Below are 15,119 nucleotides of genomic sequence, written 5' to 3' on the forward strand. Positions count from 1 at the left end.
GAGCATCCTGCAAATTTTCAGAAAATTGCAAATAATTTACAGTGCCAAAAACTAAGTTCAAACATGCTATTTTCCACGCGTATAAAAAAATTAGTCACGCGTGCAACATGTTTTTATACTAGTTTTCGACACTGTAAATTATTCAGAATTTTCTAAAATTTTCAGGATGCTCTAAATTTGCACTGTCAATAATAATAATATTTTATTATTATTATTATTATTATTGATAATTGAAGTCAGTTTTCTAGAGTTAATAATTGTAATAGCGGTCAATCATATAATCTTCAATGAAGTTTCCCTTATATGTGAGGTCTCAGCTAATAGTCAATATAATTGCCATTTCTGCTTTATCTGAACTTTATCATTGGAATTGAAATATAATTAATGATAGTGGTGGGTCTAGTCTCTAGTGGAATCCAATTACCTTTAACTATTGAATAAAGTTGTCATCTCTTGTTTTTGTTCTTAATTTTTCATTAACATCCCACGAAATTTCACAGAAATTCTCACAAAGATTACCAAGCTTGATGAACTTCTTTCAAGGCCTTTTATAAGGTAGGTAGGTAGTCCATGTTTGCAATTTGGTTTATCATTGTAGTTTTTCTCATTTGTTCTTGTGAGGTTTATTTTCTCAAGTTCCATCAATAATATATATGGCACCAAAGAATAAGTATGACGTTTTCATATGCTTTAGAGGTGAGGATACCCGTTGTAATTTTACTAGCCATCTCCACAAAGCATTGTCCAATAACAGTTTACAAGTTTACATGGATGAGAGGCTTGAGAGAGGTGATGAGATTTCATCTGCTCTTTTGAAAGCAATTGAAGACTCAAAACTTTCTGTCATAGTTTTCTCGGAAAATTATGCATCTTCGAGGTGGTGTTTGGATGAACTGGTTCATATTCTGAGGTGTAAAGAAAGAGATGAACAGATTGTTGTACCAATATTTTATCATGTGAGTCCATGTGATGTCAGAAAACAATTAGGGCATTTTGGAGTTGTATTTGGTGAGCTTGAAAAGTGGTTTAAGAACAACTCTGATAGGTTGACTCAATGGAGGACTGCCTTAACATCTGCTGCTAATCTCTCTGGCTGGGATGCACCCACTACCAGGTACCTTTTTTTTATTCGTTTATTTATATTGAACTATTATTATAAAGATCTAAATGTTCAGCTATTTTTTACCTGTTTGGACTCTGTGTTTTAACAAATGACTTTTTTGATCTTGTGTTTTATAAAATAGTTCAAATAGAACCCTAAACTCGATTTTGGTCAAAGTTTTCTGAGCTAAAATTACAAACAATTCACCAAACTAACAATTTAAAACAAAAACACTGCTTATGGCCACTAGATCTTAATTCACAGAGTCTAAGATAATGAGACAAAACACAGAATTCAGAAAGGTATAAAGCCTTATAAAATAGATGAAAAAGAAAAGACAGCTTCCAACCACTGCTTATGACCACTAAACCTCTACTTTTCATGTTCAACTTGTAATTTTTAATTAAGGAAAAAAACTTATTTAAATCCTTGATATATATTATGCTTAATAACTCGTTTTTATGTAGCCAAAACAAAGTTTTAATGGTATATTTTGTAAGTATTGTAAAAATAACATGCTAGCTTCAGATAACAACGATTAACTTGTATTTGTTTTTGGCTATATTATTCTAGGTGCGAGTCTGAATTAATTGAGAAAATTGTCAAAGACATTTTGAAGAAATTGAATTTTATTATGTCACCAAGTAATAGTGATGATTTGAATGGTCTTGTTGGAATAAAGAGGCGTGTTGAATATCTTGAATCATTGTTATTATTAGATGCTAATAAAATCGTAGGCATTTGGGGCATGGGTGGTATAGGTAAGACCACTTTAGCAAGTGTCTTGTTTAATCGATTCTGCGGCGGATTTGAAGGTCAGTGCTTTCTTGAAAATGTTAGGGAAGAATGGCAAAAGCATAATATGCTCAAGTTGAGGAAAAAACTCTATGCTGAGTTGTTGAAGGAGAAAGGTCAAGATGTGGTCAACATCTTTGCAAAGGAGAGACTTTGTCGTATAAAAGTTCTCATTGTTCTTGATGATCTAGATGATGTAGAACAGTTTGAGTATTTAGTTGGAGATCGTGATTGGTTAAGTCATGGAAGTAGAGTAATTATAACAACTAGAGATAAGCAAATGCTTAAGAATATTGGTGTTGATTGGATCTATATGGCAGAGCAACTAGATGAAGATGAGGCTCTTCAACTCTTTACTTCGAATGCATTCAAAAGAGATGTTCCACCATCGAGCTACATGGAGTTGTCAAAAGCAGTAATGAATTATGCCTCAGGCATTCCCTTGGCCCTAAAAGTGTTGGGATCTCATTTGTATTCGAAGAGCAAAGAAGAGTGGAACAGTGCACTGAAGAAGTTGAAAGTATATCCCAACAAAAAAATTCAAAATACACTGAGAATAAGTTATGATGGACTAGACGACAAAGAAAAAGATGTATTTCTTGATATTGCATGCTTTTTCAAAGGAAAGTTTATAAAATTTGTGGCAAGATTATTGGACGATGATTGTATGTTTGCGGATGTGGTCAGAGTTCTTGTTGACAAATCTATCATAATCGTGACTCCCTATGAGAAGCTATGGATGCATGATTTGATACAGGAAATGGGATTGGAAATTGTTCGTCAAGATTGCATGAAAGAGCCTGGAAGGCGTAGTAGACTATGGACCAGTGATGATATATGTCATGTCTTACAAAATAATACTGTAAGTCTCTTAACTGTTTAAACAATCAAAAGTTTATTATATTTAGCCTTATTTGTTCTCGATTTTCAGGGTAGCTCAAAAGTTGAAGGAATATTCCTTAACTTGTGTGAAATTAGAGGGAAGAACATGATGAAATTGAAGTCTACGGTGTTTAGAAAAATGTACAATCTAAGACTACTTGAAATATCTAGAGATTTTGAACAAATGGAGATGTGCAAACTGCAACTTCCTCAAGGTCTTGATACACTTCCTAATTCTCTTAGATATCTCAACTGGCTTGACTACCCTTTGAAGTCTTTACCATCAACTTTTATGCCACAACATCTTGTTGAGCTCAACATGCCCTTTAGCCAATTGGAGAAACTAGGGGAGGAATTACAAGTATGTATCTGCTTTGCAATTTTACAATGGCTCAGGTTTATGAATGGGCTTTTAATAAGTAATATGGAAAATTCTCTTATAGGGGTTTCACTTTATCAGTGGGACTTTCAGTGTTCTTGACTTGTGAACAGTTTTTGGTGCGAGTTTTTTTATGACCATGTATATTGTAACTATTTAGAGCATCCTGCAAATTTTTAGAAAATTCCGAATAGTTTACAGTACCGAAAACTAAGTTGAAACATGTTGCACGCGTGACTAATTTTTTTATGCGCGTGGAAATCAACATGTTTGAATATAGTTTTCGGTACTGTAAACTATTCAGAATTTTCTGAAATTTGCAGGATGCTCTAAATAGCTACAATATACACGGTCATAAAAAAAAATTCGCGTAAAAAACTGTTCACGAGTCAAGAACACTGAGAGTCTTACCAGTAGGGCTTAAAGTGAAGCCCCTATCCTATAGAAGAATTATCCTAAGTTATACTAACTATAACCATTTTCCTCTCTTTCTCCCTATTTTTTTTTCTTTTACAGGATCTTGAGAACTTAAAAGTTGTCGATCTAAGCTATTCCGAAAAGCTAACTCACATCCCAGATTTTTCTCACTAAGGCTGTTCGAATTTAGTTGAAGTTCCTTCACTAAGGTTTGAGAGAGTTCATGATACGTGTGTAAAAAAGGTTGTAAGACGTATACCTTTTTCTTATCCCGGTCGAACCACACCTGTGATGACTGATTCTTGATCCTGGTTGTGGATTTTTCCTCGTGTCATTGACTACTCTGTTTCTATGTTTGGATGCTCTAATCTCAAAGTTCTTTCACATATCTCGGGGAATATTAAGTACATTTGTTTACATTCAACTGCAGTGGAAGAATTGCACCCTTCCATTTGGTCACTTCAAAATCTTTCTATATTGGATCTGAGTTACTGTAAATCCCTCAAGAATCTTCCAAAAATCATGATTCAGTTGAAATCCCTAGATCATTTAGATTTAGAGGGTTGTTTATCTATTGACAGTTTCCCTGAGCTTCCGAAAGACTTGAGGTTTTTAAAATTGACTTTGACAAAGATAAAACAAGTGTCTGTATCATCCTTTGAATGCCTCCCATATCTTGAGGAGTTACATTTAAATAACTGCACAAGGCTTGAATCCTTGCCAACCAGCATCTGTAAGTTGAAATCTCTTGTGGTTTTAAACCTGTCTGGTTGCACAGAACTAAAAAGTTTCCCAGAAATCTTTGAGCCAATGGAGTGTTTGAAGGATCTCTCTTTAGATGGAACAGGGATTATCAAGTTGCATTCATCAATTGAGAAACTAATTGGGCTTCATTGGCTATTTTTAAGGGACTGCAAGAATCTTGAGTTTGTTCCAAACAACATTTTCAATATGAGTGGCCTTGAATGGCTAAGCCTTTCTAAATGTTCAAAACTAGAAAGTTTACCAACTGTGTCCTCAGTTGGTTTTCATTTTAAGATTGAAATAGATCTTACTCATAACAGCCTATTGAAATTATTTGATTGGATATACGGTTTATCTTCCATACCAATGCTAGATTCATGTGGATCAATGAGTGACATGAGACCTGTCAGTATTGAGCCACTTTCTAACATGATTTTCTTTATGTTAGACAAGGGTGATACAGAAAAAGCTGTTGATGTTCCCAGTTTCACTGATTGTTTCATCTCATGCCGATGCAAACCCTCAACCTATGTTATAGAGAAAAAGCTGGTATGTTCCCAGACATTTTTTGTGGCTGCTCAAGATGGGACCCTGAGGAGTACTATAAGTTGGTGTTTAAGTTCTTGCTTTTCGTCATGAAAGAGGCAATTTATTTGGCTCTAACAGGTGGAGAATCAATAGAGGTATATACCTATGTGTGTCTTTCATGTTATTAGTACTTCACATTAGAAATAATCATGTCTCTTTCTTGTGATGATGCAGGAAACAATTTGGCCTAAGTTCCATTTATGTTGTCCAGGAAATAAAATTATAGGATGGTTCTCTGAGCAAACTAAGGGGTCTTCAATAAATATTAATCTTTTTTCGGATTGGCATGGTGCAGATTTCTTAGGCTTTGCCTTTTGCATTGTTGTTGAGTTTGAGCACTATGGTTTTGATCTTAACCGTTTGAATTGTCGTTGCGAATACGTTTTCAAAACCGGCAATGGCGAAAGCCGTAGATGGAGTTGGAGCTCTCAGAGACTAGAAAAGGCTAAAGGGGATGAATTAGAAATGAAATTTCTGAGTTCAGATCACATGTTTTTGGGGTATATTGATGAGGACTACAGTGACTGTGTTGATGCAACAGAGGTTTCATTTGAGTTTTACCTTGAACAAAATGATTGGGAAGAACTTTTTAATGTTGGCAAGTACAGAGTGAAAGAGTGTGGAATCCGCATGCTATATCTTCAACATGCAGTGGAACTTGGCCTTATTGATATTGAAGAAGATGGAGAAGAGGAATTAGATGAAATTCATTACCAAGTTGAGCCAAGAGGAGCTGGGTCCTCAACAACTCTTCTATTTCATGAACAAACTATCCATGTTACAGGTAATTAATTTATGTCTTTTTTATTTTATTTTTAAAAAAAAGTAGATAGAGACCAAACACTAGGTCAAGCCCCCTCTCACATATATAAATAACCCTCATTTTTTGCGGAGGAAAACCATGGTACAAATAAACAAAAAAACTCCAACTACACAAACAAAAAACTTCTCTACTCTCTAGAGAGATCCAAGAAAGATAATCCCTCAAAACCCTTTGTGCGATAAACCCAAGTAGCAACCCAAAATGCAATCCTCTCCCAAATGATATCACAATGGCAAGACTTCTCATCAAAAATTAATTCATGTCTTTTTCACAATAAAGGCTTTAAATTAATGCACAAACTTTCCATGTCAATAAATGTCAGAGCATTTAAATTAGACTACATATGGTTGTTAAACCTTAAATCAATTGCCAAGCTTGAATATAACACCTACTGCTAATTAGGTAGCAAGTTTACTTTGGATTATTATATCTCATTCTCATGCATTAATGTTAATCTTATTATTTTCCTGCAGCTGGCATATCAGAGTACCAGCTAAGCTTGCCTCAGGACTTGGGTGATTAAATTTTGGTGATACCATATCTTTGAAAGCTTGTAAATTGTAGTTATTAGGCAGAGTGATATATATCTCTTGGCTGTCTTGGTTTTACTTTCTTTTAAATCAAATAAAGTAAAATTACGGTCTTTTGGTTTAAAGTAAGTAGTTTTATGTCACATAAGTAACCCTCAATAAGTTGGGGCGTTACATACACAAACAGACCAACACTGCTAACCGGAAGTATTCATAACATAGTATTCATAATACAAGAAAATATAGTATTCATAATACTTAAAAACTGCTAACCGAAAGTATTCATAACACTTCTCAAAACGTTAACATAGCCCATGTTATTAAAAGTCTCATTTTTTCTACAACAGTTTTCGAATGTTATGTTCAATGTTATCTTAAAATATTCAATAACACATTTTTTGTTGCTATCATATTAAAATAATAACGCTTAGTTAGAGTAATTGGTTATAAATTTGAAGCTCAATCTTAAACTTTTTGCATAAATTGATTATTTTGATAGCGTTTTTAGTTTGTTATATTATATAAATCATAACATTTTGTTACACTTATAATATGTATCCGAAACATCCATAAATACCATATTAGAGGTCTAGTAATAAAATTTTATTATTTTAGTCTAGATAATAAATTTTTAATTGTGTTGTGTAAGGATAATTATAACTTTTTTTTAAATTAAAAGGTTTTTATGATTGTATTTGGATAAAAAAAATATCAAAATTAATCACAAAATGTAATATTAAATAGATTGATAAACCATAAGTATTACATTAAACAAGAACTAATTCAAACCTTAGTTCTAACTTATGTTTGAAAGCATACATAATAAAGTTCCATAATCATGAACATCTTTTACTTCAAAAATGAAAAACAAAAACATAGCAAGATACACAAAAAATAAACCATGAATATTGCTCCATATTATTAGTATATTCCTTGATCAAAACCAATCACAATCATAGATGCCTTCCGTGAACATTGGGTCATTTGTGATTCCTCATTTTATTCTGTATCATTGTTCCCCTTGAAAATACAGATTCTGTGATCCAATATTTGCAAGACAAATTCACAAATCAAATCCTAGTCAAGCTCTAAATCTATAGAAAAATCCCCCATCAATGACATTAAAAATGCAGTCCCGTTTTCTTTTCTTGTTCCTCTTATAGTTACACATACACAAACCAAAAGTCTTATACCTAATCGAAGACATTGAAACTAGTTATGACTTTAGATAATATTGGGAGCATATAACTAGTAAATAACAATCACCATAAATTAAATTTATGTCAAAGTTCAACTATTCTAGTCACTAAATTTAAAGAGAAACCCTCTGAAAAGAATGATGATAACAATATTGCTCAATGCAAGAATCAAAGTAAGAACCAAAGTAAAAAAAAAAATCAGGTCACTCGACTCCTAGACAAAACAATTAAAAATTAAATAATAGAAGATGAATCGTGCATTCAAATCATTTATACTATATATACTTCAAACCAAATATAGTATCACCTTCATCTACAATTCCATGTCTCAAAACATGTGTTATGCATTCAAATCTTTATTGTTAAATGAAATTTTGTCTTATTTAGATACAAATGTTCTTGTGCATTAAAATAACATCCTATTTATTCATATGACATTAGTGGTCCCTTATTTTGATCAGCCCTATATTGAATTGGCAAATAACATAAAATTCGTGACACTAGAAATTTCTAAGTAAACAGAACAATAAAAATGATCTAGATGCACTTTTGAGTTTGTGCTAGCATATAATCATGGATGATTGTGGATGAGCGCATGCATATCAGCTCATGAACACATGTTACAAAAAAGAGAAGAAGCATTCTACAATAAGAATAAAAAACTAGGCATTTCTAATATGGTATTGTCCACAAATAACTACTAAAAAATGGTATACTACGAAGAATACAAATGTATGAAATTTTTAAAGCCATTAAAATTAAATATAGTTTTTCTTTCCCCTCTCATTCATGAGCAAAGTGCAACTAAAAGTTATTCTCCATGATACTCAAATTAACCATTATGTAACCTGAATAGTTAAGGAACTAGCACAATAATGTAGCTTGGAACCTTTCAAAAAGAAAAATGCGGGTTGGGAAAATCCATAGAAAAAAATCAGATTTTAGAAATGTTTAGAATGCCACTTCAATATGGCAGAAGATATACAAAATAGTGTCATTGCTAAATATAATCGAGCTTAAGCCATTCTAAATAGATCCATCAAAAAAAGAGATCATTAACACAATTTCTTCTCAAACTGAGATGTTTCAAAATAAAAAAGAAAAGGAGAGAGAGAGAGAGAGAACCTAAATATAAAACAAATAAAAAAAAATCAAAACTAACTCATGTTAGGTAGTTCTAGTTGCCAAACAATTTAACTCTGCAACTACTAATCTGCCACATTTAAATTAATCACAATAAAAAAAAATAGTGAAACGGGCATAGATATAGAATCCTAATAAATCTAGAAATAGTCTAACAAAAGCATTTGCTTCACATATTTAGTTTTATGTAACTTGGACCGGGGAAGTAATTAAACATGATGAATTAATACCTCCAAGGCATACGAAAATATATGCTTTGAACAACAACCAAGAGTGTCAAATCCCAAACATGGGAAAACATATCCGTAGTCCAAAATCTTCCCTACCATTTACAACTGTCTAGTATCACAAACCAAGGAAAACTAGCATGCATTATAATTTAAACTTCAAATGAACAACTCATATTAACATGAAAATATCACTACAAGAGATCAATTTTGTCCAATTTTTATTGTACGAACCATAATAATTCAGATTCAAAGAATCAAAGGTCCATGATAAATAGTTTGTCCGTTCAAAAAATAGTTCGTAAGGAACAATTATTTTTTATCTAGTCATCAGGAAAACATAATAGCAGTTGGTCCACATACAAAAAAAGCAAACACAAACACTACTTTTTTTTGTTTTAGCAATAACATAAATAACTTTAATAGAACAGTTATAAACACACAAGTATTACCTTAATAGGACAACCACAAACACTACTTTGTTCTTCCTTTTCCTTGGATACACACACTTCATCACATAAGTATATAAATGCCTTGGTCTAAAGCTCAACAAAAAAGATCAATATCCTTGTTCAAATTAGGAGTGCCAACTTAAACATATATGGTGAAATTCAAACTTAGTTCCTGCTTTTGGTCCGTAAATGGAAACAAGAACACAATCAATGTAAAAATAACAATGAATAAATTCTGCACAAATTAACAATGAATAAAAAGTTCAAATAGAAATGAAAATAATTCACAAACAAATACGATATTTTACTGCTCCAAAATATTATATGGATACCATTTTATTGAACAATGATCACTAATCATTCATTGCTCCAAAATCTTCATATAGAAATATATATAGGTGTATCCATTCACTAAAGATTAAGTACATGGAAAAAAAAAGTTCAAAAAAAAAAAAAACCAAAAACAAGAGTTACAGAATACCCTTCCAATTTTGAAAGAGTCTAAGAAGAAGATGATAAATATGAAAGTTGATTTACATGATTACGAAATTTACAACAAGGCAATCAATTTGAGAAATGAAAAAATAAAAGTAAGAATTTCAAAATCTTAGTTACATGGTAGTTTTTATGTAAAGTTAAAATGGCTAGTATACAGTAAGAATCATCAAATTAGTCCATCAATATAAATGAAAATTAATTACTCAAACTCCAAACAATTTCAAATAAAGTTTCTTTTCAATTTGAAATTTAATTCAGCCGCTACAATGACAGTAGAATTACATTCATAATTTTTCTTATGTGTCTATGAAAAATTAAAACAAAATCAAAATAAATAAACATACAAGTGTATACTTTTAACAATCTAATTAATTTACCAATAACCAAACTAATCAACCAAACACAAGTTAATTATAAAATAATAATAAATAATTCTACATAAAATCAGAAAACATTCCTCTCATATTATTAACCAGCCATCTACCATTATCAATTCAAAATATTCAAACAACACACAAGTTTTCTTCCTTATCTCGCCGCAGCACACAAATTTCTCAGATCTTACTTCACTAAGAGACACAAGTTCTCAACCTTCCGTTATCACCGCAACACACAATAATAATCTCATGACCTACTTCACTATGGATGAATATCTAAGATATTCAAACTCTTCTAACATTTGCATAATATTATAACAAAAACAAAAGTAAGAGAACATACCTCTTGCAAACTGTTGCAAATAAAGTTTCCTTCCAATTTAACAGCCAATGAAGCCACTAAAATGAAAGAAAAATTGCATACCAATTAATAAACTATCAACATCAATGCCTTTACTTAGGAGTCCTAATTTAAAAAAAAAAAAAAAGAAATACAACTCTTGCAACCAAAAAACTATCTCAAATAAAATTAGTCTAAAAAGAAAAACTGAAATGGCTCAAAGTTTGATGTTCAATTGTACTTTGTAGTCCAGATATGTTTTTTTTTGGTATGAACCGATCAACCTCCAAGAAGAAAGCATTAGCACTTCATTAATAAAAAAATATAGCCAACACAACAAACCCAAAATTATGGGCAAAGTTGCAGAGCAAACCCATTAACTAAAGCCAAAATAAATAACAAAATGAAAATGCAAAAAAGCTTGGGTATGGCCGCAAGATCATAACTAAAATAAATATATAGATGAATAATATAACAAGTGAATACAAAGCCAATCACATAACTAGCAAGGAAGGCAACTACAACTTACTAAAGCTGCAAATAATAAGAAAAGAGAATACAGAGCAAATAAAATCAAGAAATAATTAATATGTCGTGACTGTGAGTGTAATTATTATTAAGTATTCCATGTAATATGTATAGATATGCTATATGCTTAGACATAGGAATATTATGGCAAGACAAATTCCAACTTGAAAGAAATGATATGAATATTCACATAAATAATTTTAGAAACTCAAGAACTGGAAAGATGGTCTCGATATTCTGAATGAACCACCCTAAACAAGTCTATGCTACTAAATTAATGAGGAATTGCATGGTTAAATTCTCATAACGAGCATAAACAATCAATGAATGAGCACAAGTCCACTGAGAATAGATATATCTTGACGCTTTTCCTTTAACTGGGGTTTGAGAGCACTAAATTTTCCCAAAAATTTAAGTATGTTTAGCCCAAATCACATCAACCTGAAGTGATTATTACATTATCAAGTACCATAACTCCTGTTGCTTAAAGTAGATTATCATCATTATAAACCACATATTCAGACACAAAAACAAAGGCACTGCAGAAACTAGTAGAACAAAAATGATCAAAGTACCAAATGTCAAAATATTAATGGAGTGTATTTTTTCCATTGAAAAAATAAAATTCTGTATTGAATGAAAACATTGCTTGCAAAACTGTACAGAGTGGCTTTTATATATGCTACTGTTAAAAAAGAATTAACTTCTAATTAGTAACTAATCAGCTAACAGCTTCTTAACAGAACTAACAACCAAAACTAATTACACAACTATTTCTAACAAACATCCTAGCTGTTGAAAATTTGACTAAAGAACAAATAAAAAATCCATAAAATTTCAGTTTGTCAAGCAAAGTCCTTCACCATCAACAAAATCTTGTTAAAACATATTATATAAAGAGTAACATTTTTATTACAGAATAAATAAATTTCATTAACAATTCAAATCAATCAAACTGTGTAACCAAAACAAATCTTACAAATATGTACATAAATAATAATAATAATAATAATAAATATAAAACTCAGCAGTGTCTCAATTTTTGCAGTAGATGAAACATATAGTCTAGAACTTACTTGAACGGCTCCATTTGGATCCCTGAAGGTCATGCAAAATCCATATCCCTTGACAAAAGAACTGGCCTTCTTGCATGGATAACATCCATCTTGAATGCCACAATTGTTTATCATGTTTTTCATTGATACTCTTGTTTTTTATAATTGTTGCTTCATGCAACTGTAAATGGGACCCATCGATTTATAACTATTCCATCTCTGAATCAAACAAAACAAGAACACATAACACCATTAATGATAAACTAAGCACTGCATCCCCTGGTCATAGCAGAGCAAAAATATAAAAATAAAATACTCTTACACTAGAATAGAAAAAAAAAACTTGATATTAATGACAATCTATGGGTTTTCTTTACGAAGATAGAGCCACACCCTGAACCCAAATCAAATCATTTTTTTTAATAAAACTTTTTATTTTTTTAATTTATACCAAATCTGAGAAATTACAACTGAGAACAGATATAAAATACCCCAAAATCTCTCAAACCAATATGACAAGAGTACAAAATCTCTCAAACCAATATAATAGGAGTACACAATCTCTCAAACCAATATACTGCTTCAGTTAGACACATAAGCAAATAAACAAATACAAAACAAGAGATTAAAAGCAATACCGGTAATAGGCACTAAAACAGAACATGAATTTAGAAATGACATACTGAATTATTGTTGTGTGTTATGTCACCATTATAGTTTTATCTCATCTGTTCCGCTGTCATCCCCCTCTATATCACAAAACATGCATAAACGAATTTAAGCATTATGGTATCAAAATGAACAGAGAAAACAAACATCATAAATCTTAGGACAAGGTAAACAGAATAAGCCTTATGAATAAAGATATTTATATATATATATATATATAACACAAACAATTAAGACCAAAATTCCATTGCAGAACATAAAATCTAAAAATCTAATGATCTAATTGGAGTGTGATGATTGGGCAATGATAAGCCTATTGAGAAAGTCAAAATACAAACCAATGAGAAAAAGAATAGCCTAAACTTATGACAAAATCTTTCCTGCAATTGTTTTCTCCACGTTTGACAAATCACAATTTTTCAAGAATAAGTACTAAATAACCCTCTTAGAGCAAAGAACATTAGAGAAACTCACCCACTAGATATATACAACCCCCCTCTAAATATGGTTCAACCTTAATCTGATCTAACAATGTTGATTAAATAGTTAGATTCACTACCTTCTGTTGTCTGAAACACATAAAAAAAAAACATATTGGTAAACAAAGATAAATATTGAAACAGCATAAGATAGTTACCAAATTCAGTAGCAACAAAAAAGTAATTAAGTAAAAGCTGATGAAGTTTATGAGCGACCAAGAAGTGCCAGTCAAATCCCTGTAATTCTGAAAGATAAACCACACATAATTAGTGACCCTAGCATTGATAAGAATCTTTTCCTATTAAGAAAAAAGTTTATGGAAAACATGGTAACAAGTGCAATATATATAAATATATATTATATATTTTGATGAAATCTACGATTGCAATTTTGTGGTCACAGACTCAATAATGGGTCTAGTTCCATGGGGCTATAGTTTGATAAATATATATATGCTCCAAGCTTATGTATCGATATTGGTTTTTCTATTCTTTTATTGTACGTTTCTCAGGTTCTTCTTTTTTATTAGGTTTTACTACAATTCTTTCTGTGGTATATATGTACTTTTCTACAGATTTTAACCTTATTATATAATCTTCAAGTCATTACAAATATCTCCCTTCATCAATGGCATATCAGGTTTGCTTTATTAATTAATTAAATCAGATACTTTTATTAACTAAGTAGCATGAGATCATTATTAAGAGCTAGCTATAGATATATAGAATCAATAATAAAACCCTTATGCACTCAAAATAAGGAAAAACAATTAAACAAATAGTTAGTATGCACAGAAACAAATTAAGAACATCACTTCAAACAGATTCTTCAATATTCAACACGAACCAGCAAGTTTGGCTCCAACACAAACAAATATATATTTATATATATATATATACTGATTATATTCAAAGTATTTTCTTGATATTAAATTGAAATCTGAAAAAATAAACATTACCTCGGAGACAAATGAAGGTTGGCAGATTGGTGTAGAACGTCGCCTGGTTCTTCAGTGACTGCCTAGTTCTTTAGCAGCTCAATACGTTGCCTGGCTCTTCAATAGCTCAGCGGCTACCACACCACGAGGGACTGTGTGATAGAGAGGTCGTGGTGTGTTTCAGCATCGGTGTCGCCATGGTGTGCTTCAGTAGCTCAATGGAAAGGAATACAGAGTACCGGTATGAATGAGAGAAACCCGAGAGATTGTGTGTGATAGAGAGAGAGAGAGAGAGAGAGAGAGGGCATGAAGGAGAGAGAACCAAGTGACTGAGTGTGTGAGAGAAACAGACGAGGCGTGAATTGTTATTAGGGATTCAACCTTAGAGTACAGGGATAGTAATTTTTTCTTTTGCTTTTGTCTTTCATTTCGCGCCTAATGTTTTCATTTCAATTTAGTAAAATGTCCATGTCTTTTTCTATGCACGCCACAATAGCGCTTTTTAAAATATGTGATATTCGAAGGGTTTATAAATTTTTAGGCATGTGTTTATTTCTATTATCCGTTTGGTTTTGTGTTTTGATAAATTATTTTTTAAACCTTATGTTTTGTAAAATTACTAAAATAGAACCATAAATTCAATTTTGATAAAAAAAAAATTGAATATAACAACACAGTTTTTAAGCAGAATGATTTTATTTTAGTTTTGAATTGTTAGTTTGGTAAATTATTTATGATTTTAGTTGATAAAACATTGACCAAAATCGAGTGTAGGGTTTTATTTTAACAATTTTACAAAATATAACAAAACACAGAATCCAAACAAGTAATAGAAAAAAAACATAGAGTCCAAAAAAGTATAAACTCATATTTTAATATAATATGTGTGGCATAATTGTTGTAGTGCAAGTAAGCATTGTTGGTATAATCTCTGATCCATTAGAAGAAACTGAA

General features: G+C 31.3%; 1 protein-coding gene and 1 long non-coding RNA gene across 3 annotated transcripts; one reads left to right on the forward strand and one right to left on the reverse strand.

Moving 5' to 3' along the window:
• Positions 1-493: 493 nt before the first annotated feature.
• Positions 494-6,379, forward strand: LOC133784688 (disease resistance protein RPV1-like). Its single transcript, XM_062223976.1, has 6 exons — positions 494-1,114; positions 1,676-2,759; positions 2,829-3,140; positions 3,897-5,002; positions 5,082-5,691; positions 6,204-6,379. Exons 1-4 carry the CDS (start codon positions 654-656, stop codon positions 4,956-4,958), a joined length of 2,919 nt encoding a protein of 972 aa, XP_062079960.1. The 5' UTR covers positions 494-653; the 3' UTR covers positions 4,959-5,002; positions 5,082-5,691; positions 6,204-6,379.
• A 622-nt stretch (positions 6,380-7,001) lies between these two features.
• LOC133781640 (uncharacterized) lies at positions 7,002-14,303 on the reverse strand. 2 transcript variants are annotated; one of them, XR_009870178.1, is made up of 6 exons: positions 14,187-14,303; positions 13,386-13,472; positions 12,763-12,828; positions 12,101-12,298; positions 10,500-10,555; positions 7,002-7,453 (listed from the first exon to the last, which is right to left on the reverse strand). It is a non-coding gene; the product is annotated as an uncharacterized LOC133781640 (long non-coding RNA). The 2 variants fall into 2 exon arrangements; XR_009870179.1 differs by lacking the exon at positions 7,002-7,453 and adding an exon at positions 9,320-9,453.
• Between the last annotated feature and the right edge of the window lie 816 nt (positions 14,304-15,119).

Source organism: Humulus lupulus, chromosome 6, assembly GCF_963169125.1.
Source record: "Humulus lupulus chromosome 6, drHumLupu1.1, whole genome shotgun sequence".
Lineage (NCBI taxonomy): Eukaryota > Viridiplantae > Streptophyta > Magnoliopsida > Rosales > Cannabaceae > Humulus > Humulus lupulus.